Here is a 25,031-nt window from a genome sequence, read left to right on the forward strand (position 1 = left end):
AGCCAAACGTGGAGGCTATTGACTTCTGGAATTTTTGCATAACCGAATTTCATGATGGGAAATATTTGCTGAAGGTGAAAATAGAGGTTATGCTTACGAACATCGCCTTTAACGAGTTCTACCTTGTCAGGCATTCAGTACTTATGTTACTCAACAAATTAGCCTAGGCGAAACCAGTCATTTTGCAACTTGTAACACGTGGTTGATTCTCATATATATGGATGATGAGAAAATCAATGTTCGGCTACAAGATCTGATACCTCTTACTTGAACCGCGGGCGAGCGACCAGGAGGTTAAAGCCCCAATAAACAAGCTTAACTTCTTTGAACCGTGGCCATTAAAAGATTCCAGTCACATTTGCAAAAAATGTAATTTATTATAAAGGACACATCTAGGAATTAGACGGGTAGGGTCAGCTAGGATTTCGTCCTAGCTGACCCTGCACGCACAAAACACAATGCGATAATATAATCATACACGTTACATCTTTGCACATCCATAGTCTCCAATACGATTACCTGAAAAACAAACAATTGCCAAATTTGTGGCTGCTGTTCATATAATATTGACGGCAAAAACTGCGTCTAGTATCTCAAAATTAACAGTCAGCATCATCATTGAGGAAGTCGACACTTGTGGCCCGTAAGGGGACAAAACAAAAATGAAATCAGATATTCGCGAACTGCCATGTCCATGGCAGTTACCACGATAATAATACGGAAGTGTACAAGATAGATATGAACGACCACCAAGACGCGGTTGGTTATGAAAAATATTTCTCAATCAGTAAACAGGTCAATCGCACGAGATCTGTTGGACAACCATTAGCGTTTTATCATTTTCATTGTTTACAACGTGGAAATATATTAAAGACTCAAGGCTTCATTTAGCTAATGCATTGAACCGACTCAAGTAAACGAATTGTATAATAAAAAAAATAGAAGTTTCATAGAAAACTGAGTACAAAAACTGTCCCAAAATTAACATTTATCGCTAGTAATGGTATCTAACAATACTCATTTTATGCTAGATATAATAGATTAGAGAAATGTGCGCTTAATATAAACGTCAAGCATCTTCCAAACTGTTTTCTTACATTCTTTAGCTAAAAATAATTGACACGTATTTTTTGGTTTGGCTAAATATTATATTTTTTTCAAGTTATTCGCTTTTGAACTTTTGAAGTCTATAAAATTGAACATTTTTCAATCACTGATAACTCGGAAACGACTCGATATATGGAAAAACATATTAAATAAAAAAGTTGTGTTTTCAAATAAGCTTACCATAAAAAAATCACAATTTTTTTGTTATATAACTTATGAAATTTGCAATTACTTGAAACAAATTGAATTTTTTTAAGGCTGGACCAAATTTTTTATTTATTATTTTCTTTAAGTATTAAAATCGTGTTAAAAATATTGTGTAAAAATTTGGCAGTGGAATTCTTTGCGAGATATTACAATTATAAACATAAAACATGGCAATTTTACACTAAACGCCCAGCGAAAGGCCTGTTATAACTGAAATGTCTCGTAACACTTCGAGTTCCATTCTGAATTTTTCACATAATATTCTTAATATAGTTATGTAATCAAAATAAATTTGATTTCGGGGGACTTTAGAAAATATTTGCTTTTAACATGAGAATACCCCCAAAAAAGTCTTAAATTTGCAGAATGCGAGTCATTCCACGATTTACAACTATAATTTTAGTTCCCTTCAATTTTTTTGCACTCTTTAGCTGAAAATTATAGACACGATTTTTTTACTTTGGCTGAATTTGATTTTTTTTTCAAGTTATGAGTTTTTGAACTTTATAAAGTACTAGCTAATACCCATCGCACGTTGATGCGACTTTCAACGAAATAGGAGGAAACCATAATTTGTTCCGAAGCGCCTTCTTGTAGGCAGATAATCTCCACCAATAGCACACAAACACGCTCCATAACAAATTCCTACTATACATAAATTTTTACGGCAATTGGTTAAGCCGTTTGAGAGTCCATAAATCACATACATACAAATATCGACTTTTAATAATATAGTGATTTTTTAAAGTTTTATAAATTTAATAGAATTGGACATTTTTCATTCCCTCATAACTGAGAAACTATTAGATTTCTGGAAAAAAGCATTAAATAATAAAAGCTGCGTTTTCGGAAGATCTCGGCGGATTTTTTTGTAATATTTGTTTTTGTTAAATAATTTATGTATTATGCAAATATTAGTAACAAATTTTTTTTCAGGGTGGAGCCAAAAAAATCTTTTTAGCTTTTTCAAATAATTTATAATTATATCGAGAAGATTGTGTACAAATTTCAGAACGAAATTCGAAGTATTTTACGAGATATTTCAATTACAGTAGGCCTATCACTAGGCGTTTGGTGTAAAATTGCCTTGTTTTAAGTTTATAATTGTAATATCTCGCAAAGTATTTTGATATCCACTCCCAAATTTTTGCACAATTATTTTAACATGATTTTTAATATTTAAAGAAAATAATAAGTAAAAAATTGGTCCAACTTTAAAAAATTCAATTTGTTTCAAACAATTGCAAATTTCATAAGTTATATAACAAAAAGAAATTGCTATTTTTTTAGTGAGCTCATTGAGTACACAACTTTTTTATTTAATATTTTTTTTCCATATATCGAATCGTTTCCGAGCTAGGGGCAGATCACTCGAAGAATGTATAACAAATTTGCATCAAATTAGAAAAAATGCATTTAATTTCCATTTTTGCATCAGCTTTGCACTCCCTCGCAGAAAAGTTTGTTTAACAAACGTACTACGCGATCCACTTTGTCCGACGTTTTGTTAAATGTAGGGCTAGTTTTTCTGTAGGGTTTTGACGTCTTACACGCAACGCAAACAACATTGCACGCAACGCAAAAACATTGCACGCGACGAAAAATACATTATGAATTTCTATTTTGATGGAAATAAATGCATTTAATTTCGCTGATTTTTAAAAATACATCACAAGTGATCTGCCCCTAGTTTCCGAGTTATAAGTGATTGAAAAATGGTCAATGTTATAAACTTCAAAAGTTCAAAAACTAATAACTTGAAAAAAAAATCATATTCAGCCAAAATAAAAAATACGTGTCAATTACTTTAACTAATGAATGCAAGAAAAATAATTGGAAGGAATTCAAATTTTGATTGTAAATCAGACGTGGAATGACCCATATATTTTGATCCTATTGATCACCAAAGATCCTCCTTCCTAACTGGGGTATGCCAAAAAATTATGTTAGCATGATGCATTAGAACTGGTAATAGTTACAGGACGCCAGATCAAGAAAATAGAAGTTGAACCATCTACAATTCGTTTGCTAAATCAGAAGATTTTGTGCAAATTTCGACATTCTCTTCGATCGAACATTTTATGGATATTTTTCTGCTCATTTCGATTTAGCGTCATCTACATCTTTTAAACGTGTAGCTTAGAACACCTTGCGTTTTCCAGCACCGTCAAGGATTGTCATATTCGGTTAGCGCATAAATACTGAGAACTCTAGAATATCCATTGTTGCAACGAGAGTAAATTGTAACTTGTAAATAAAAATAAATAATAAAAATCAAATTAAACATCAATAATTCGTTGATGTACTATAGCCTTTCTTGTGACAAAGAACATGGATTGTCTTAGATTTGGCTTTGTTTTCATTAAGAACTTTTCAAAATTTCGTTTAGTTTCTAGTGACAATATGAAGTAATTAGAACTAAAAGCTTTATGCAGGGGCGGGTAAAGCGTAGTTGGTAAATTGATTACCTTTTACGCAGCTCATCACGGTTCGTTCATCAATCCCGCACATGTAGGGTTAGAAATTTTTCTAAAGAAATTTTCTAACCCAAAAAGAGGCGAATAACCATAAGGTTAAAACATGTATAATCGAAATAAAAAAGCTTTATACAATAATTTTTTAAGCCCCTCCCGAAATAAACTCCTGGCTACGGGCCTGACCCTAGACCACCTCACCAAAATCGTTCCATTCTTTCAGTTGTACAAACCGACAAACTTTCCTAGCCGTATTTCTCCATCAACAAATGAAAAGCAAAAACAGTCCCTCCAAAATAAATATTCTAGAGGTAACGAAAGTAATACGTATGTAACAGGTTCTTCTTACATCGACGATTGTTTAAAATCCACTGCAAGAAATCGAACTGCATATTATGCATACAGGCTCCGTCGATGCGTTGCGATGCCGATATTTACTACTTGGAAAAGTGATTAGCCTACTTAAAAGATCCTGGTAAATATGAGGAAAACTTCGAAGATGTACAAAAGCACCAGCGTTACGAAGCTCGACATACTACGGAATACATCCAATACTTCATTGAACTAAGCGCAAAATCCAGGTTTAAGGCAAATTACAGAGCAGGTATAACAAACTAATAGCGTTTTCGTTTAGCTGCACCGATGTAGTCCAAAAAAGGGATAGATCGATTGCATCCAGATTTGAAAAATTGTTGTACCGGCTATACCGGTGTAGCGCACCAGCTCTTCTCGGTCACTAAGGCTTATTCAGACTGTTTAAATTGTACAACGCAGCGTTGTTTATGTTTGTCACAGAAAAAACATTTAACATTGGCCTGCAGTCGTTCAACGTTGTGCGTTCTCTCTGATAAAATGACGACCTACCCTTGAAATATCTCGCTCCGAAGACTTACCAGGTTTCTGGATGTGAAAATGATGCTGAAACACAACAGGACGTCCTACCCTAAGTACAAGCACACAATTTGACAAGTTTGGCAACTCTCGGGAAAAGATAAAATGGAATAGATTATCGGATATTTGAAATTTTGAGAACATTTGGCGATGGCGACTTCGAATGGAAAGATACAGGCGTGGAAGAGGTTTGTCAACGATGGTACCGACTGTGACTCAAATCAGACTGAAACGAACTTGACTTAGACTGTATTCAGATGGGCTTTTTCATTGAAAAACCCCGGGGCAGTGGATTGCACTGGTGTTGTATTTTTTAGCAGAAGAGTAGGACACTAGACGTGTTTCATTCCCACTTTTGCTAGAAAGTGCAAAATCAGTGTAATCCACTGCCCCGGCGTTTTTCAATGAAAACGACAAGAGTAAGAATCACACAAAATGGAGGTATATAAGTGTTTCTTCAAACATTACAGCAATTACGTTTTTAACGGCTTTAAATGTTGTTTTGAAAATATGGGTTGTCCGTTTGGAAAACATTGTTTTTCATTTGGATTTGATAAGTTGTCCATAGGCCCAAGTATATTACGCTTACATGCTCTCGTATACGCTGTTAGTAGTGTCTCATCAGTGAGTCAGATCGCATATAGAAAGCTGAAAGAATAGAACTTACAAAAAACTGTCAAATGAATGCACAGGCAGACTTTTACAGAACGTCGGGTAGTATACATATCAAAAATATCGACGAGTTTATTTTTCTCAGATCACTGTGACGTGTTAATGATGATAGCATCGAGATGAAAATATTACACCTGCGACGTTCCATCAAACCATACAACGATGCCGACCAGATATTATTGCTATTCCTCCCTAAAGTTGGATCGTGATGTGATTTTCTAATTCCATATATCAGCGTACCGTAACGTTTCCATGCAAAAACCATTTATTTATTTTTTCTTTGGTCTATCTGAATTGACAGACGGCTAAAACCGTTCACGGTCCATCTCGCCAGCAAAGACCATTAACAGTTTAAAAAATATTATGTGAAATCGGCCGTGCCGTGTAGTGTCGTTTTCGTTTGGGAAACCTAGAAACTAACCCTAACGCTAACGAATTATTTATGTAAGGTTTTGAGCTACGTATCCCCAAGTAGAAAGACTTTACTGTAAATTTGATAATTATATTTAAATGCCTTTTTCAAAATCATTGCCCACATAAATCTATAAAATACGGTGACTGCAATAGCAGTACCAGAAGATTATCGAAGAGCTGTATTGTATTGCATGAATGCTGTTTACATTTCTATTAAAAAGCGGGAGGTTGAAAACCACACAATAAGTCATTTTATTCCAAAATGATGGTCACGATTTGCAGTTTCCTGTATTGTAGCATGAGCCGACGGCGGTTCAGCGAGCATCAAGCTGGAACCCAAGTACAAAACGATTTCTATCAGCACTGATATTATTATATTGAGGGATTCAACTGACCGTCTTGTGTATCCGCTGGGTGATCGTACTCAGGGGTAGGATCCATTTCCTGCCATCCGACTTTCGGCGCACAAAACTCCAACGTATGGAAAAACAGCACAAAGACGGACTGTGATAGAAATAGAAAGGAGACAAAGAACTGCGATCAAGCGACCGCCGCCGGCGGTGGCTGACTTAGACTGAACTGATTTTATTATTGCTCTATATCACAGGCTCAATTACAATAGCAGAAATGTATAAATGAGTGGCGAGGGGACAACTAGAAATTGCGCTCTGCCGCAACATCCTCCCCCACCAAAACGAATGTTTTCCAATAATCAGTTGCACTAAAAATGACCGAGTATTAACTGAATCTGTTGACGGTACTGCTGGAAGATTATCTATGAAGCGTTTCCTTCATTGTTGTTCTGTTGTACAATAGAACCCCTAATGGTGACACGCTGGCAGTAAAGAATTACTTCGACGGTACACTTGCTGTTGATGAACGCATTTGGGGATGTTGCGATTCGTGCAACTGGGAATTGATCTCGGAGTAGTAATGCGTTCCACTAAGCGGCTACAAGTACGCCCACACCGACTTGGCACCGCAGGGGGTTGATATTGCTAAGCGGCTGCATTCTTACCCACACCGGCATAGCTGAAGTGACGCGAAATAACTCCGTAGCCGATTGTCCTCCAAGGATTCTACTAGAACTATCGGGTGGCAGGTTGTTGTGGCACGTTGAAATCCTGGTCACGGCACCAATGATCGTTCTCAGCGGTAGGATCCATTTCCTGCCATCCGACTTTCGACGCACAAAACTCCAACGTATGGAAAACAGCACAAAGACGGACTGTGATAGAAATAGAAAGGAGACAAAGAACTGCGATCAAGCGACCGCCGCCGGCGGTGGCTGACTTAGACTGAACTGATTTTATTATTGCTCTATATCACAGGCTCAATTACAATAGCAGAAATGTATAAATGAGTGGCGAGGGGACAACTAAAAATTGCGCTCTGCTGCAACACTGGGTTTTCTTTCCGGCATCCGCCTAGTGTACCCACTAGATGCATTTTGGGACTAGATACCATCACAAAATAGATACGATTTGGACAAAGGATCCCACTAAAACTGGTGTTCCGAAAACCCGATGATCACTGCAACAGCTCGGACAGTATTTGAAGTATTCATTATGGGTTGTATGGTCTATATAAACAAATTCTTCGATAGCATCTACTATGAGCAGGTTGTTGATTGGGTTGTACTCTGCGCATATTGACGATTAATCACCACGATCCGTTTGTCTTCTTTTCACACTCGTTTTGAGTTGTTCTACAGCCTTATTTTACTTCGCGGTTTCGTGGATGGCTCTGAAATCTGAAGCAGTAAATTTTCATATTGAATGCGTAACACGCAAATAAACGCGACTTAATTATATGCTTTCGATAATTTATATATTTGCAGCATATGTGAAAGTGAAAAAAATGCGTTTTAAATTACTTTCTGGTTAAAAATATTATTTCTCTTACCCAGGAAAGCACAGTTTTGCAGTTTTCCGATGGTACTGGCTGATTTTTCTTTGTTTATATTTTGATCGTTGCTATGCACACCAACTGAAAAGAAATCAATTAAGCAAAGAAGTGTTGCTGGAAAAAAAATTTTTTTTGTTCGCATCGAGGGGTAATTCAATGTGCAGGTAAATGGCGGTAAATGACTCGGGCACTTTTTCTTCGGATTGTTTCATGGAGTTTCTGGTCGTGTCGTTGGCAGAACACTCTTACTTTTACCAATAATTTTTCTGTGTGTACGTGCGGGGTCGGGACTCGAACCCAGGTGCGCTGCGTACAAGGCAATCGATTTACCAACTACGCTACACCCACCCCCAGTCTGGCAACTTTTTTTGAGATGCAGTGAAAAGTGTCAGATTTCCTTTTGGGCAATAAAATTAGCTCAATTTACTACTAAAATACTCTAGACCTAGGGGCAGATCACTCTAAGAATGTATAACAAATTTGCATCAAATTAGAAAAAATGCATTTAATTTCCATTTTTGCATCAGCTTTGCACTCCCTCGCCGAGAAGTTTGTTTAACAAACGTCCTACGCTGATCCACTTTGTTCGACGTTTTGTTAAATGTAGGGCTAGTTTTTCTGTAGGGTTTTGACGTCTTACACGCAACGCAAACAACATTGCACGCAACGCAAAATACATTATGAATTTCTATTTTGATGGAAATAAATGCATTTAATTTCGCTGATTTTTAAAAATGTATCACAAGTGATCTGCCCCTAGCTCTAGACTCTATAAGTTGGCGATGCAAATTTGTGAAAACAACTATTTTTAATCCGAAAATTTTGCTTATGAGTGGTAAAAATTGCAAAGAAAAAAAATGAAATAAATGAACATCTGTAATCGGTGGTCTCATTTTTCAACTTATCCTCATAATCCAGGGGTAATAACCAGTATCCCTCCTTAATTTCTTTCTGAATTTCCGATCCAGCTCGATTTGTCTTTATATTTCCACTAATCTCGTTGGAAATACATCAGACATTACGAAGACTGACGTTTTCTAACCAAGTATATTTTCAAAACAGTTTGTTAAATGTAAATAAATTCTAAACTAAGTGAAAGAACCGTGTTTCTATTAATATAACATCCATTAATAGCCCCAAACTCTGGGCCTTATAAAGAGTTAAGCTAAATAATCAGGAAAGGTTATGAGGTTATGTCCAGGAACTAATGAAGAATGTTTTAAGAGCTTCGGTTTCTTAAAAAGAAAGAAAAATATATGTCCCGATTTTATCAATGTCCCTGTTTTATCAGCCAAAAATTCACCAAGGGGCTGATAAAAACGGGTCTTCACTGCGCTAATTTAGGTAATGATTTTCACCTATTTTTCTTCAATAGACCGTATGCTGTGTCGTCATAATTCGTGTTTGAGAACTTGATATTTGGAAACAATTACTCAAAAAAGGTGATGTATTTGAATCGTATGAAGGAAACGACTGAAACTACAGAATGCAATCTACAACAGTAAAAATGACAGCTACCATCCCTACCCCACCGAGCTTTGGACCGGCCAAAACCTGTTCAACTGGAGTGTTCGGACCCAGATCTGTTGATAAACCTAAACTTGACTATTCGTGCATACGAGGAAAAACTGTGCTGGTTAGTCCAACCGAAGAGCAGTACGAAGCTTTAAGCAAAAGATTGGAAGAAAGAATTGCTGATAATCGTGGTGAGACGGTGTACGAAATTGGTGTCGGAGAAGGTAAGTGAATTGTTTATGGACACATTGCAAACTTACATGAAAAACTGCGAAAAGATAAAATATCTCTAAATAAGAATGTCAAAGACGTTGGGATCACAAAGTGGTTCCTGGATGTCCGGTAGACGATTTTAGCAATCAATTACAGCAACTGTTCGGTAACAGGGCTACGAGCGCAACCCAGTTGGCGAATGCCGCTCGCTAACTGGGCTAAGAGCGCAGCCCAGTTAGCGAATGCCGCTCGCTAACTGGGCTGACCTGTCAAATGTCAAAAATTACCGAGGGATCTGCGATGCTCTGTTAGGTTTACATCATTATCTTCAACATTAGGTTTTACAACAAGCGACACAATCCCACAAAATGAGCCGGATGAACTTCGTTTCACAATTCTCGATGGTTTGTTTACATGGGAGTTACGAGAGTTCGAATGTAACTGATGAGCACCCGTTGCACTCGCACTCTTGCAACTGACAAAGTAAACAAACCACCGAGAATTGTCAAACATGAACGTCGTTCATCATGAGTTCATTCGTGTCGTCATCTTGTAGAACTCAATTGTGATTATTACTGGAAATTGGTAAAACATAACAAGTGAAAAAACAACATAGCGCCAGGATGTGGACAAAATGAGGAAACTAACATTTTTTCCGCAATGTTCGAAAATATTATTTTGATTGATCATTACATGAATAGTTTTAATACCAAAGGATCTATGTAGGTAACAAAGGTAACAGCTGAGTATAATAAAGGAACTCAAACTAAACCCTATGCACAGTTCAAGATAAAATGGAGGCTAAACCGAACTTCGATATCTCATATGAGGTCCACATAGTGGATCGTCAGATGTGGGATGTAGGGGGTCCTATACTACCTCAAGGTACAATATCATTCTATACGGATGGTTCTGAACTGGGTGAGCTGACTGGCTCGGGAGTCTACGGACCAAGAATTAAAGAAGCGATATCAATGGGAAAGTGGCCTACAGTTTTCCAGGCAGAAGTATATGCAATATACACCTGCTCGGAGGTCTGTAGGAAACGAAGCTACAGACATGCAAAAATCGCAATCTTCTCGGACAGCCAAGCAGCACTGTTTGCATTAAGGTCGTCAAAATGTGGTTTGGGAGTACATCACATCTTTACAACAACTGGCAACTCGGAATAAAGTAATGATATTCTGGGTACCTGGCCACCAAGGAATCGATGGTAATGAAGTGGCCGACGAATAAGCCAGGCGTGGTTCATCAAACATGTTTGTTGGACCAGAACCATTTCTAGGTATATCTACCTGTGCCATTAAACTAGAACTTTCGACTTGTGCAAGAGACCAACTACTAAACGACTGGCGTAACGTAGAAGGCGCTCGACAAGCTAAGAAATTCATACATCCAGATACAACGAAAGCCAAAAAACTAATGGATCTAAAACGTAAAGACTTACGTATAATCACAGGTTTATTTACGAGACATTGTCCTGCTAAGTATCATCTGAAAAAAATTGGCAAAAGTCAAGATGACATTTGTCGATTTTATAACTACGAGCCCGAGAGCTCGGAAAATATTCTCTGCCATTGTGCAGTACTATTTCTTCGAAGGGAGCGATACTTCGGAAGGCATCCTATGACGCCTCACGAGATATGGCGTACCTGTCCCAAACGCATCCTCAGCTACATTAATAATGTACTACCTTATAATGATTGTTGGTCCTTTTCGGCAATTCATTGCTTAAACATAGTAGAATATAGAAGAGTATTCTTTATATTCAATAGACTTGAAAATATTTACTTTTATCTCGACCTATAACATATCCTCAACAAAATCATAATTTATTACATATCTCGACAAATATAATCATATGTTTGTCGAGATATATGCATTAAAATAAATAATAATTATTTACATTCATCTGTCATCCTTACTTTCCATTCGCTTACCCCTTGCAAAGTTTGACATCAAAATGTCAAAATACATTTGTCGTCTGTTTTTGACGTTTAACTGCTTTTTAACTGGGCTATAGCCCAGTTTCCGAACGCCCAGTTAAAAAGCAGCCCAGTTAAAGAGCGCCCAGTTACCGAATGGCTGCTGTATTGTTATACTACCTGTTAGCCTATTTTCTGTATTATACTTTTCCTCTCTACCAGCTCATAACCAACAAATAACCAAGAATTCTTAGATAAATGAGAAAGTATATGCAAAATGTGGTGGTTGGCTATTCAAGTAAAAGTAGTGTTTGATGTATTAATGTATATTTATCAGGTGATGATCGTAATATTAGTTGTATCTTGTGCCTTCTTTTCGAGTCCTATGCTGCCATTCTATACATGCCTTCAGCTGGACCCGTCAAAAAATAACGCCCATATCCACTAGATAACACGTTCCGCGGCGGCATGACCGGAACTGCACACTAAAAATTTAGTATCAGATTCACGGTCTGCGCGATTATTCAAGAACACACGCGAATGTGTGAACGCTAGCACACGTTAAAACACGCTAACGTACAAACGCTTGAGCTCTTCGCGACCACCCACGCACCCTTCGACCGCGATATCGCAAACATGATTACACCTCGGTGATAGAGCGAACGTCTTAACACTCATAAATTCTCAAACGCGGTCTCAAGCGGGAACCTACAAAATTGCCGCACGAACACGATCACGGTCACGTCCGTCCGGAAGTCGATCCTAGAAGACTAGACCCATGCCAGATGGATGAATCAAGAAAATATGCTCATACCTAAGCTCACCAACTCTGACGAAAAAAATCCGTACACCGTGCAAACTGTGTGCCTGACTGTGGTGAACGATCGCGCTTCGTTGCAGAATGGTATACGGATTTTTTCGTTAGAGTTTGTTAGCTTACTCATACCTATTAGCGTGGGCGGATCCAGAAAAAAAAATCGGGAGCGGTCCAAAATTTCGATTTTTAAATTAATATTGTACACTTCGTAATATGTAACAAGCTCATTTAATGAATACCAGGTTTGTTGGTTAAATTTGGTTTGGAATGATTTTGGGTTTGAAACTAATATAAAATTTAAGCTAATTCAAAATTTCTCAACTAGGAAAAAAATTTCGGAGGGGGTCCGGACCCCCAGGACCGTCTCCCTGAATCCGCCACTGCCTATTAGACAACACGTTTCATGGCAACATGACTGGGAACCGTAGCGATATGGGGAAACCCACTCTCCTTCAAACATGAGCAGTTCTTTGAATCTGTATTCCAAATAGCTCTGGCAAGCAAACTGGTAATCCACTCGTTAGCCCGGTTTACTCAAAAATGAGGTTTGCTTTTTTAAATAAGAGCAGTTATAGAAATCTATATGCCAAATAGCTGTCGCAAGTAAATAAAAGATCCACTTGTTAGCCCGGTTTACTCAAACCTTGCGGTTGATTCCTTTTTTCGTTTGCTTTTGTGAAAGTGAATATGGTAACTTGTGTGAAAGAGTGCGTAAACATCAATCGGTTAAATCGCGTGAAATACTTTACTTTTCGTTGAAAACTTTGTGAGCGCCTATTGCTAATCGAAATATCATTCTGATAAGTATAGTGTGTAGTCATACAGACTGTTATTGTTCTGTGATTTTCAGATTTCATTTCGCTGCGGCTGGCTTTATAAGCTTGCTCGCAGTGGAAGACGCAGTGTTATATTGTTCTTTGTTTTCTTCTCCAGCTGTAGTTTAATTTGCCTATAATGAGCGGCCTGTGTGCAAAGTGTACGGGCACGGTGAGTCTCGCCGAAGGCCTTGTTGTATGTCTTTTTTGCGGTGATAAATATCATCAAAAATGTTCCGGGTTAACAAAGGCCATGGTAAATTGGGTGGCTGATAATGCAAGTCTTTGCTACAAGTGTGCGAAGTGTTTATCAGATTAGTCTTCTGGTGTGCAGGATGTCAGTTCGATATACATTGAGTTGAATAAGAGGATCGAACAATTCGCTTCCATTTCTGAGTCTCTCACTGATACCCGAAAAAACATCGATGCACAGATAAACATCGCAGTAGAAAACGGAATAGAAAAACTCATCAGGTCTTTCAACAACTCTCTCGAGAGTAAATTGGCTAGCTTGGAAAACAGTGTTGCCAAAAAGTTGGAAGATTTGAAAAGATGTTTTAATGAAAATGTTAAGCATGAAATTGAATTAGTTGGAATGAACAGAAAGAGGAATTTTAGTAATAGGAAGGTTTATTCTGAATCTGACGGGAATCCCAGTAGAAAACGAAAAATTTTGACGAATAAAGAAGATGAACCGATGTTAATTGAAATAGACGATGATGGAAATAATGACGAGGTTTTTGATAAAAATAGTAGAATTACTTACGCGAATGTTTTGTCGGGAGCTACTGGGACGAATAAAATTAGAACTAGAAGTCAAACGAAACGTAAGGCTCGCCCGGTCATTGTGATTAAACCAGTCGAGCCGTTGCAATCGAGTGACGACACGAGGAATGAATAAAAAAATAAATTAGATCCAAAGGTGCACAAAATTAGCAACTTTAAAAACGGTAAAGATGGCTCGATTATTGTGGAGTGTGCAACTCGGGATAATATTGAATCGGTGAAAGAAAACATTGTAAGCAATCTGGGTGAAAAGTATAATGCTGTTATACCGATACCCGGTAAACCGAAGTTGAAAATAATGGGGATGAGTGATCGATACTCTGAGGAAGTTTTCGTTGACTTATTAAAGAATCAGAATGAGGGCATTCCGGTCGATTATGTTAAAGTTGTTGCCAATTTTGAAAATCCACGCTTCAAATATAACAAATACAATGTTATAATTGAAGTTGATAAGAACACTTATAGCGGCCTGATGTCAGCCCGTACGGTGAACATTGGTTGGGATAGGTGTTCTGTTTTAGAGGCCTTTAACGTGCTGCGCTGCTTCAACTGTGGAGAATTTGGTCATAAGAGTACGGGATGCGTTAATAAAGAAACATGCTCCAGATGTAATGGAGCACATAGAACATCTGAATGCTCGTCAACTGATTTTAAATGTGTAAATTGAATAAAAAAGAATAGTGAACGCAAAATGAATTTGGACGTAAACCATGCGGCATTTAGTAAGCAGTGTTCAGTATATCGGAGACTGCTAGAATCGAAAAAAGCAACGTTTTGTTGAGTGAATAGCAACTAACAAACGGGAGGCTGTCTGAAATATTATGTTTAAATATAGCTGGGTTGTCTACAAACTTTGTTGCAATGCGACATCTTGTAGAAAACAAACGTCCATTGTTGGTTTTTCTATCAGAAACACATATTGTTGATGCTGATGCATTTGATCAGTATAGCATTCCGGGTTATAAAGTTGCTTTTTGCCTATCTCATTCCAGACATACCGGTGGAGTTGCTATTTACGCCAAAGAATCGATTAAATTCAACGTTCGGTTAAACGAAACAGTTGATAATAATTGGTTCTTGGGTATATCAGTTGAAAGAGGCATGCAGATGGGAAACTTTGCAGTAGTATACCATTCTCCTAGTTCTAGCGATCGACGATTTTTATAAATTTTAGAAAACTGGTGGGAGAATTTCGTTGATTTAAGCAAACTTAATGTAATTTCGGGCGATTTCAATATTGATTGGCTCAACGATCAAAATTCGAATCAGTTGAAGCAGTTGGCAGAGTTTTTCAATTTCAAGCTAACGGTTAGTGAGTTTACAAGAACTTCCAGACACAATAGAACATTGATAGATCACGTGTATTTCAATTTTGATGGGGTTTATTCGTATGTAGAGGCCGACTGTAAAATTTCAGGTCATGAGACAATTTCAATTTTGCTGGAGAATGAACCAAACCATGAGGAGGATAAAGTTAAAATTAAGTGCTGGAAAAGATATTCGAAACAAGCCATGTCTCAACTAGTTTCGAGAAGCCTGGATTTTACGGAATTGAATGGAAATTTGGATAACAAGGCAGCTGTTCTAACTAATGTGTTAAAAGAGTGTACAAATAGTTTAGTTTCTCAAAAGTTTGTTAATTCAAATAACTCGAACTACCAGCTGTTCTTTAGATCCTTTGCGCCTGAAACGTAAAAGGAATAGAAAGTACAAGAAATTTTGCAGAACTAATAGTGAACGTCTTTGGAATGGGTACACACACGCGCGAAATATTTATTCACGAGCTTTGAAAAAGACCAAATGTGAGTACATTCAAAGGAAGATCGATCAACATCAAAACAACGGCAAAAAGTTATGGAAAATCCTAAAGAATTTAATTAAACCTAAACCTAGTTCCTCGCAGTCCATAACTTTTAACGGGGTAGAAGAACAATCTGAGCAAATAATAGCTGAAAAATTGAAGTTATTTCGTTAACAGTGTGCAACTGATCAATCAAAGGAAATAACACAGCCGATTAATATTAACTGTAGATTTGATGGATTTCACCCAATCACTTTTGAACAATTGAAAGATATTTGTTTTTCTTTGGGAAAATCGGCTGGTATCGATAATGTAAACGCAAAAGTGATACAGGATTGCTTTCATGTCATCGGACACGATCTGCTGGACCTTGTAAATGAATCGCTACAAACTGGGCACGTGCCGACAGTTTGGAAGGAATCACTTGTGAAAGGTACTGGGACGGATAAAGCCGAAGAGTACCGCCCCATTAACATGTTGCACACATTAGAGAAAATTTTAGAACTTGTTGTTAAGGGCCAGCTGATGAGTTATGTGAATAATAATAATTTGCTAATTCCGGAGCAATCGGGATACCGAGAGGGACACTCTTGCGAAACCGCTTTGAATCTAGTGTTAGCAAAATGGAAAGAGAAAATCGAGGTTAAAGAGACTATTTTTGCTGTATTTTTAAATCTGAAACGCGCTTTTGAGACAATTTCGAGACCGTTACTTTTGAAAACTTTAGAGCGATTTGGTATCGGAGGGATAGCACATAAGTGGTTTGAAAACTATTTATGTGATAGAACTCAGAAAACTAGTTTCAACGATTTTGTATCTAGTCCTCTCGGCAATCCTCTTGGAGTGCCGCAAGGTAGTGTCTTAGGTCCTATTTTATTTATTATGTATATAAATGACATGAGGCGAGTTTTACGATTTTGTGACTTAAATTTGTTTGCTGACGACACTGTTCTGTTCATTGCAGCTAAGGATATAGATGAAGCCGTGGCGCATTTGAACGAAGATTTGCATTCCCTTGCTCGTTGGTTAAAATTTAAACAAATAAAGTTAAATGTTGCTAAAACTAAATATATGATCATCTCTTCGGATAATACTAGGCCTGACGTTAACGTTGAAATAAATGGTGAGACTATTGATCTCGTTAGTGAATTTAAATATCTTGGAATAATCATTGATGACAAGTTAACCTTTAAGTCTCACATCGACAATGTCATCAAAAAGATTGCTAAAAAGTATGGTATATTGTGTCGTCTGAAAAATGATTTAACAATTAGTAGTAAAATTTTATTATATAAATCTATTGTTTCACCACATATTGACTTCTGCCCATCCATTTTGTTTCTTGCCAATCAAACACAAATATTGAGGTTACAGCGATTGCAAAATAGAATCATGCGATTAATTTTAAAAATGTAACAGATACTCTTCCTCTAGTTTCATGCTAAGCGCATTACAATGGCTCTCTGTGAAGCAAAGAATTTATTACTTAACAATGGTGTTCATTTTAAAAATTATTAATGGAATGTTGCCTCGATATTTGTGTGATCGAATTGAAAGAGGCAATGATGTGCATAGGTACAACACTAGAAACGCGTCGGATGCAAGAACACCAACCTTTTTATTTAGTAGATCACAGAACTCCTTGTACAAAGGAATAACTTTTTTTCAATTCGATGCCTAGGCATATTAAACGTGCAGCAGCATTAGCGGAGTTCAAAACACTATGTATTTCACACGTAAACTCTGCTTTGTAGACAGATTTTTTTGAATTTTTATATTTTGGAGTTATTTGAATAACTATGTAATACCACGAAGATTGTATTTTTTTTCTCTTCTATTATTTGCATTTAGTCACACTAAGTTATTATATTCGCTATGATGATGATGGATTTTTGTTACTTGTTTATTAAAGTTATTAAAAATAATGAGATGTCTACAAAAGTCTGAGCCACGCGCGCGCTAAGCAGATAGAGACTAACTTGAAATCGAACATGGTGACCAGCACTAAAAGCTAGTATGAAAAAAAAAAAGCACTAAAAGCTCATCGGGTTGAATCGAAGCTTTTAGACTTTTGTTGTGATCAGGGTCTGATTTGATGATGGAGTTGTGTTGACTTTGCTCGACAATAGAGTTAATTTCGGTTATTGCTGTGATAGTGGTAATAACGGAGTTAGCTCGTTGAGTACGGGACTTGATGACTCCTTCTGATAACTACTAGATATCGGGTTCAATTCCTGATCAATCAAGGGTGTTCTCGGATAGGAATATCCCTTGATTGCCTTGGGTTAATGGTAGGAAACTTTCAATAAAGGGGTCTGATGTGGATGATATAACTCGACCGGACTCTGCACTGCCACTAGGCTCGTCACTGCTCACCTTAGCAGGTGGTAGTACCGATGTCTTGGTCAGGCGGCAGGAGTCTTACAGAGAATTATCGGAAATGAAAGCTATTGGGTTCAATTCCCGATTCTATCAAGTATCTTCCCGGAATGGAAATTTTCTTGATGGACCCTGGTTGTTGGCGGAATATTCGAAATGTATCTGGTTACGTTCTTTTGAAGGAAAGGCTATGTCTGCAAATTGAACCAGTCCATTTCTTTTTGTTAACTGGTTTTGTTATGGATCAAAATATTAATTATCTTTTAGATAAATCGTTCAGCTCACACCTTTGTGGGGGTATGAGGTGGGACCATCATCAAACATCAGCAGCGCTTTGAATTTGCTTCTTCCATCTAGACAAGTTTTTTTTCAGAAAACCAAAACAACCTGATCGTCAGACAAAATATTCGAAAGCTCACCGAATACAACTCATTTACAAACAAGTTATTGCCTTGGCCTTTTTGCCTCATCAAGATATTCCAATGGCACTCGAAGACTTGAGAACGATTTGTCCAAAGGCGCTCATCTTTTTTTTTTACCTTAGTGAAAATTATATTTTCGGTAGGCAGTAAGCTAAACTCGAGGACCACTCTTTCCCCCCGCTTTGTGGTTAACTTTCGAAATTGTGTCCTAGGACCTCCAATAATGTGCAAGACTGGTACAATAAATGAAACGGTTTGTTAAATCGTGGAAATCCTACATTCTGTGGTGTGTTGAAGCAGTTTTAAAAATTCAAAGATTAGTATATTCAAAATTTTAAATTTCAAAAACTTTAAAATTTTGAATTTTTGGATCAAGAAATTTTAAATTTTTATAATTGAAAAGCGCTATTACAGACGTTTTACGTACACTGCAAGCGGAACCAACAGCTAAAAGATTAAAAAAACTCACGAAAGGACCTAAAACTAGAACCACTAATTAAAGGAAAATGTACTTTTACATATAAAATATTTAAAATAATCCATAAAGAATTGTAAAACGACCCATAAAAAAGTTGCCATGTTCCATAAAACACAACTGAAAATCCATAAAACAGTGTGAATGATGCAACAAAATGGTGATTTGATCCATAGATTATGTAAAATTGAACCATAAAATGGTCGCAAAAGAGCACTACAATAGTAAAAAAGAGCAATTAAAATCAACCAACCTATAAAAATATTGGAAATGTTCCATAAAATGATACATTTTGCGCCATAAATTAACTGGCATTGATCCATAGAAAATTAACAATGTACGTTAAAATACGTCGATATGTTCCACAATATCGACAAAAATGTTCCACGGTATTACAAAATGGAGCAATAAAATGTTAGAAAAAATTCCATAAATTTGATGAAAATGTTTGCCAAATAATTTTTCTTGGTCCATAGAAGATGTAAAAATTAACATTAGAAATGCTATGTATTGATTCATATATCGAACGTTAAATTATGGTTCATGGATATTTACAAAACGATCCATAAGAAAAGAAAATGTAAAACGATCCAATAATATGTGCTTATGCACTAGAAAAATGAAATTTAATGAATTCATGCGATATTTTTGCTATTCGAACTAATAATAAAGTATATTATATTTGGTTGAAATTCCAAACTACAACAAACAATGCATACATTATAGTTAGAAAACTTAAGCTTCCGTATCCCACTAGTCAGGTAACTGACCTTCGCTAACTTGAAATCATTATGGCAACTCTTTAAACGGCAGGGTATCTATGATATTAGCGCGCTGAGAGTTACTAGACTACTGATACAGGCTGGCATGAGTCGCAAATACCAACGCGAAAACGGACAATTTATATCACTTTATATATATTTTTATCGGTAATTATCTAGTTTAGTCTAGTTTAGTGATAAAGGTCCAATTTAAATGCGAATTTTTGCGAAAACGATTTAATTTAACCTAAATAATAATTTTACATTTCCGCATCCGAGAGCGGAAATGTAAAATTATTAACCAAAGTATGGTAAACTGAAAAAATAAGTTGTGCTACTCATAACAGTGACAGTGTTTTAACAGGTGAGCTTATACTGGAAGCTAGTATGATGCGACTTTGGCCGTATATCCGAGGCCAAGGATCCGAAGCGGCGCAAAGGCGCTGAGGATCCGTTGGACGAGACATTGATTAACCCGTAACTGGAATTGCAAGCGAACCTGTGGTCCTCTCGTTTGCCCGGTTTACTTAAACATAGGGGCTATAGCTAGTTAAAAGCCGACTGAGTGGCAGCGAACTAGACAGTGCACTAGAAAGCGATGTGGCGTAGCCACATTAGTCAGTGTTCGTGTATAAAGTGTCCGTTTTCGCTTCAGAGAGTTGGTATTTGCGACTCATGCCAGCCTGTATCAGTAACTCTCAGCGCTCTAATATCATAGATACCCTGCCGTTTGAAGTTGCCATAATGATTTCAGGTTAGCTAAGGTCAGTTACCTGACTAGTGGGATATGGAAGCTTAAGTTTAACTATAATGTATGCATTGTTTGTTGTAGTAATATATATTGCATATATGCATTGTTTGTTGTAGTTTGACATTACAACCAAATGTAGTAAACTTTATTATTAGTTCCAATAGCAAAAATTTCGCATGAATTCATTAAATTTCATTTTTCTGGTGCATAAGCATATATAAATGGATCGTTTTACATTTTCTTTTGTTATGGATCGTTGTAAATATCCATGAACCATAATTTAACGTTCGATATATGAATCAATACGTAGCATTTCTAATGTTAATTTTTACATCTTCTATGGACCAAGAAAAATTATTTTGTTTTTTTGTCGATATTATGGAACATATCGGCGTATTTTAATGTACATTGTTAATATTTTATGGATCAATGTCAGTTAATTTATGGCGCAAAATGTATCATTTGGTTGCTTTAATTGCTCTTTTATTACTATTTTATTGCTCTTTTGCGACCATTTTATGGTTCGATTTTACATAATCTATGGATCAAATCACCCTTTTTTATGGATTTCACACTGTTTTAGAGGTTTTCAGTTTTGTTTTAGGGAACATAAACAACATTTTTATGGATTCAATTTTGTATGGATCATCTTTGTTGTTTTAGCGGCGCAAACTTAGGGCTGCCCTAATTAGATCATACAAACCAGGTGATTGGATAAACTATTTGACTGATATAGCTTTATTGTTAATTTCTTCTTAGTATTGAAGGAGATAAAGATTGTATTTCAGCTTAATAAATCAATTTTTTCAATTTATATTTCGATGTTATTCGGGTTTATGGAATTCGGGCGAATGGCATACGGGTTTATGTCGCATTCGGGCGAATGTCTTTCGGGTGTACGTGGCATTCGGGTGAATGACATTCTGGTTTATGTGACATTCGGACAATTGTCATTCGGCTTTCGGGCGAACGTGATAGAATCCCAAGAACACACGTGAATACGTGACTAGTCACACAGTTACCAAATTCAACTTATACAAGCGAAGTCAAATACACGCAACAAACACGTTAACTTAAACCCTTCCGAATCACCCAGGCAACCTACACCCGCGATCTCGCCAACATCATAACACCCTGGTGATAAGACAAACGTCTCAGCACTCATAAACTTACAAACGCGATCTCAAGCGTCAATCTACAAACTCCCGCGCTCGTGCGATCATGAATCGGGCACGTCCGGAAGTCTCTATCCTCGGTACCAACCATGCATTCAATTAGACCATTTAATAAAAAAGACAAATAAGATAAGAAAAAAATATCTTACATCCACTAGACAACATACATGGCAATATGACCGGGAACTCTAGTGATATCGAGGATCTCACTTTCTTCGTACACCGAAAATTAAGTAACAGATTCACGGTCCGCGCACGATCATCCAAGAACACACGCGAATATACGAAAAGACATAGTCATAAAATAGAATTTATACACGCAAAGTTACATACACGTTAGCACACGCGACATACAAACGCAGCTTCTTTTTGCGTTACATTTTATCCACAAATCTTTAGAGTTCAGGAGAATCTGAAGCGATTTTTTTCAAAACAGCCAGTGTAGTTGTAAAAGGAGGCTTGTAGAATCATATTGTGTATTTCTAATCCAAATAAGTTACCTTAATATTTACCGAGCATCATAGGCACATACGTATTAAAAATAAGAATGAAAATTTACAAGTTCACTTGAAATTGAACAATTTGATTTTCCGGTAGTTTCCGGTTGAATGAAGTATATCATATGAAAGACCAGTTCTTCCTTGTTATAATAATGAAATAAAATCAACCGAATATTGCCGATTTCGCATTTTAAACCAATTTGAAAATATTAGGCAATTTTCATCAAATTATATATTTTGCAGCATAGGACGGAACTGTTACAACCATAGTTACAAGAAATAATCTTTGTGATTTAATAGAGAAATTTTCAGAAAGGTGTGTTGCGAGTAATTTTACAAAAGAGGTGGAATATTTAAGGTTATTAATCCTTTCTGACCTGCAGGACAAAAAATCGTAGACATTGGCAAATGATTTCAAGTAGGAATGGAAGACAACCAGTGATAGGAAGCAATATTTTCTTAACATGCAAAAACGTTTACAAAATATTTTAATTCGACTTCTTGGACTAAATCAGCACTCTAGAAAATTGGTCGATCTTTTGAAATTTTGAACTAGTTCATGAATCCTTACGAAAAGTTCCATATAGATTTCATTTCAGGACCATCCGTATAATTTTAATTATTCATATATTTTATCTAAAAATATGAATTTAACAACCGAAAAAGTAAAATATCATTTCAGGGTGGATTGTTTCGAACAAGTTTTCTTCCAGAACCCTTCAATGCATTTTTTATTAAGCTATAAGCGTTTTGTTGAACAAAAAACCTTGAAAATTATTTTGATCTGGTTTGGTGTATTGAATGCTCCACTGCACAGTGGGACAGGAACGAAAATTAGCAAGACAAAACCTCTAGCGCTTTGGGAGTGAATTTCTTTTAGTTGCTATGTTCAGCAAAGTATCTTGGTTTTATCTGCGCCTTATTTTGAAGATGTAAATTAGTTCGGATTTTCACCTCATACGTGGCGCTGCGATGTTAACTTTTTTATTTCGTATCATAGTGCTTTGGTGTCTTCTGCAAAGTTTTAGAACGTTCAAAAATACGATAAGTTGTCGAAGACAGTAAAGCTCTATATCTTTAAGTAACAAAGTTATAGCGATTTTTATAACAATTCCTCTGAAATTCACGTTTTTATGTAATGTTTGGTTTATTTTCGTTAAATTTATCACTCACAACCTAACATTTCTATCAGGACTGATGTTTTGCGTCTATTATAGAATTTTCGACAAGTTTTAAGTAAAATATGAGCAAAAGTATTGAAAAAACTTATGATTTTAAAAATCAGTTTTCTGATAATCCGGATACATATTTTGATATATTTGTGATATATTGTTTTGAAATTTTGATAATTAACCCATTAATGCCCAACCTACTATATGTAGTAGGTGCTAAGAACAACTCCTATTACTCAAGCAATAACGCAGAAGGGTCATTATCAATGAGTCAATATTGTTCCTATACTCTTACAGAATACGTTTAGAGAAATTAGAGTGATTGAACTGGTGTTTATGTTTTGTTTTTATTAAATTTTCCTTTAAGAGATTACACATTTTTGTCAGGAAGAAAAAAATCGAATTCTTGTAAATTATATATTCTGAAATTACATACGCTGAGGAAAATTTTCTCAGAATTTCATTAAGATCGGAATACTACAACTTGAGTTACAGCTATTCATAGACCGCTACCCATTGACCACTCGTAGGCGGTGCGTAGTGCTTGATATGCTGGACCCAGGGTGGCCAGACCTACCGATTTATCGGTAGTCCTACCGATTTTGGCCTTCGCTACCGATTCACAGACGACCAAGGCAAAACTACCGATATTTTGTTATCCCTACCGAAAACTACCGATTTTTATTGATTTTGGACACATCCTACTCAACATTCATTTTTTGGGTTGGATTTGGTCTGAGATCTGTGTTTTCTTTATTTTACAATTGTATGTCAACACTACATTTTTGGGACAACAACCCGGCCTACCGATAACTACCGATAAACTTTTAGTGACCCTACCGATATTAAGGAATTCTATCTGGCCACCCTGGCTGGACCGTTAACTCGCTGCAGCGACAGTAAAACTGGATTATCTCGGAGTTGCATTTTGTTAAAAAGTTCATTCGCGGCGATCACGATAACTCAGGAACTAATTTATCGATTAATCTGAAATTTTCACAAGTTGTTCCTTTTTGTATCAGCTACTTTGTGTACAAAAATAATTTTACTGGAATAACCATTTCATTTTTTTCCGTTCGGAAAACTCAATTTGTGAGGCGCATGAAAAATAAGTTGGGCAATAATGGGTTAACCGCCCGGAAGCCGTGTTAATGCCTCTCTAAACGAGCAGCCGCTGGTGCTCAAAGACGGTTTCGCTGGAGTAACTGAACGTAGTACACAGTGAATTCGCGTGACTGTCGGAAGGTTAGACAATGGAATGGAAACTAGTTAGATAATACTTCTAGCGCTTTGGGAAACATGTTTTAGTGAATGTATTCAGCGGAGTATCACTATTTTACCTATGCCATATTCAGGTGATGTAAGATTGCTCCCTCTGTTGAATTGGGGCCTGTTTTGCCGCGACACGCACTTTGCGTTCAGAACGAGTTATACATTCAACGTCAATTCGAGTAGCACATCTTTCAGCTTCTGTCCCCAAGGTGATTACCATCACCTCCATAGCTTATAATATCGAAGAAAATCCTTGGTTGAAGATGCTGACTGCCAAATAAGTCGCAACATTGACCACCTGCCTGCCATAATTTGTGCAAAAGTTTTGGCGCTAAGGCCCTAGCCCAGGTATGCGCTAATAAATCATTAGATGATATAGTTTCGTAAATGGGTTTTTAATTCTACAATGGAAGGAGCGATGGGGATCCTGACATATTCGAAAGTTTCTAAAGTTCCTTTTGCTTCGGCCTGACGCAACTTGCACCAACTGTCCTCGCCTGGTGGACACCTTGAGTGTTGGGGATTTTCATTCGATGACGAGAAGTGTTCAAGGGAAGCCCATATTGCATTTCGCATATG

General features: G+C 36.8%; 1 protein-coding gene across 1 annotated transcript in view; it reads left to right on the forward strand.

Moving 5' to 3' along the window:
- The window catches only part of LOC131693633 (GTP-binding protein 1), a 152,588-nt gene that overhangs the window by 101,507 nt on the left and 26,050 nt on the right, over positions 1-25,031 (forward strand). Inside the window, exon 2 of the mRNA XM_058981604.1 lies at positions 9,049-9,412. Within this exon, the coding sequence (XP_058837587.1) occupies positions 9,160-9,412 (253 nt within the window). The 5' untranslated portion in view covers positions 9,049-9,159. The remainder of the gene's footprint in view (positions 1-9,048; positions 9,413-25,031) is intronic.

The sequence above is a fragment of the Topomyia yanbarensis genome, chromosome 3 (assembly GCF_030247195.1).
Source record: "Topomyia yanbarensis strain Yona2022 chromosome 3, ASM3024719v1, whole genome shotgun sequence".
NCBI lineage: Eukaryota > Metazoa > Arthropoda > Insecta > Diptera > Culicidae > Topomyia > Topomyia yanbarensis.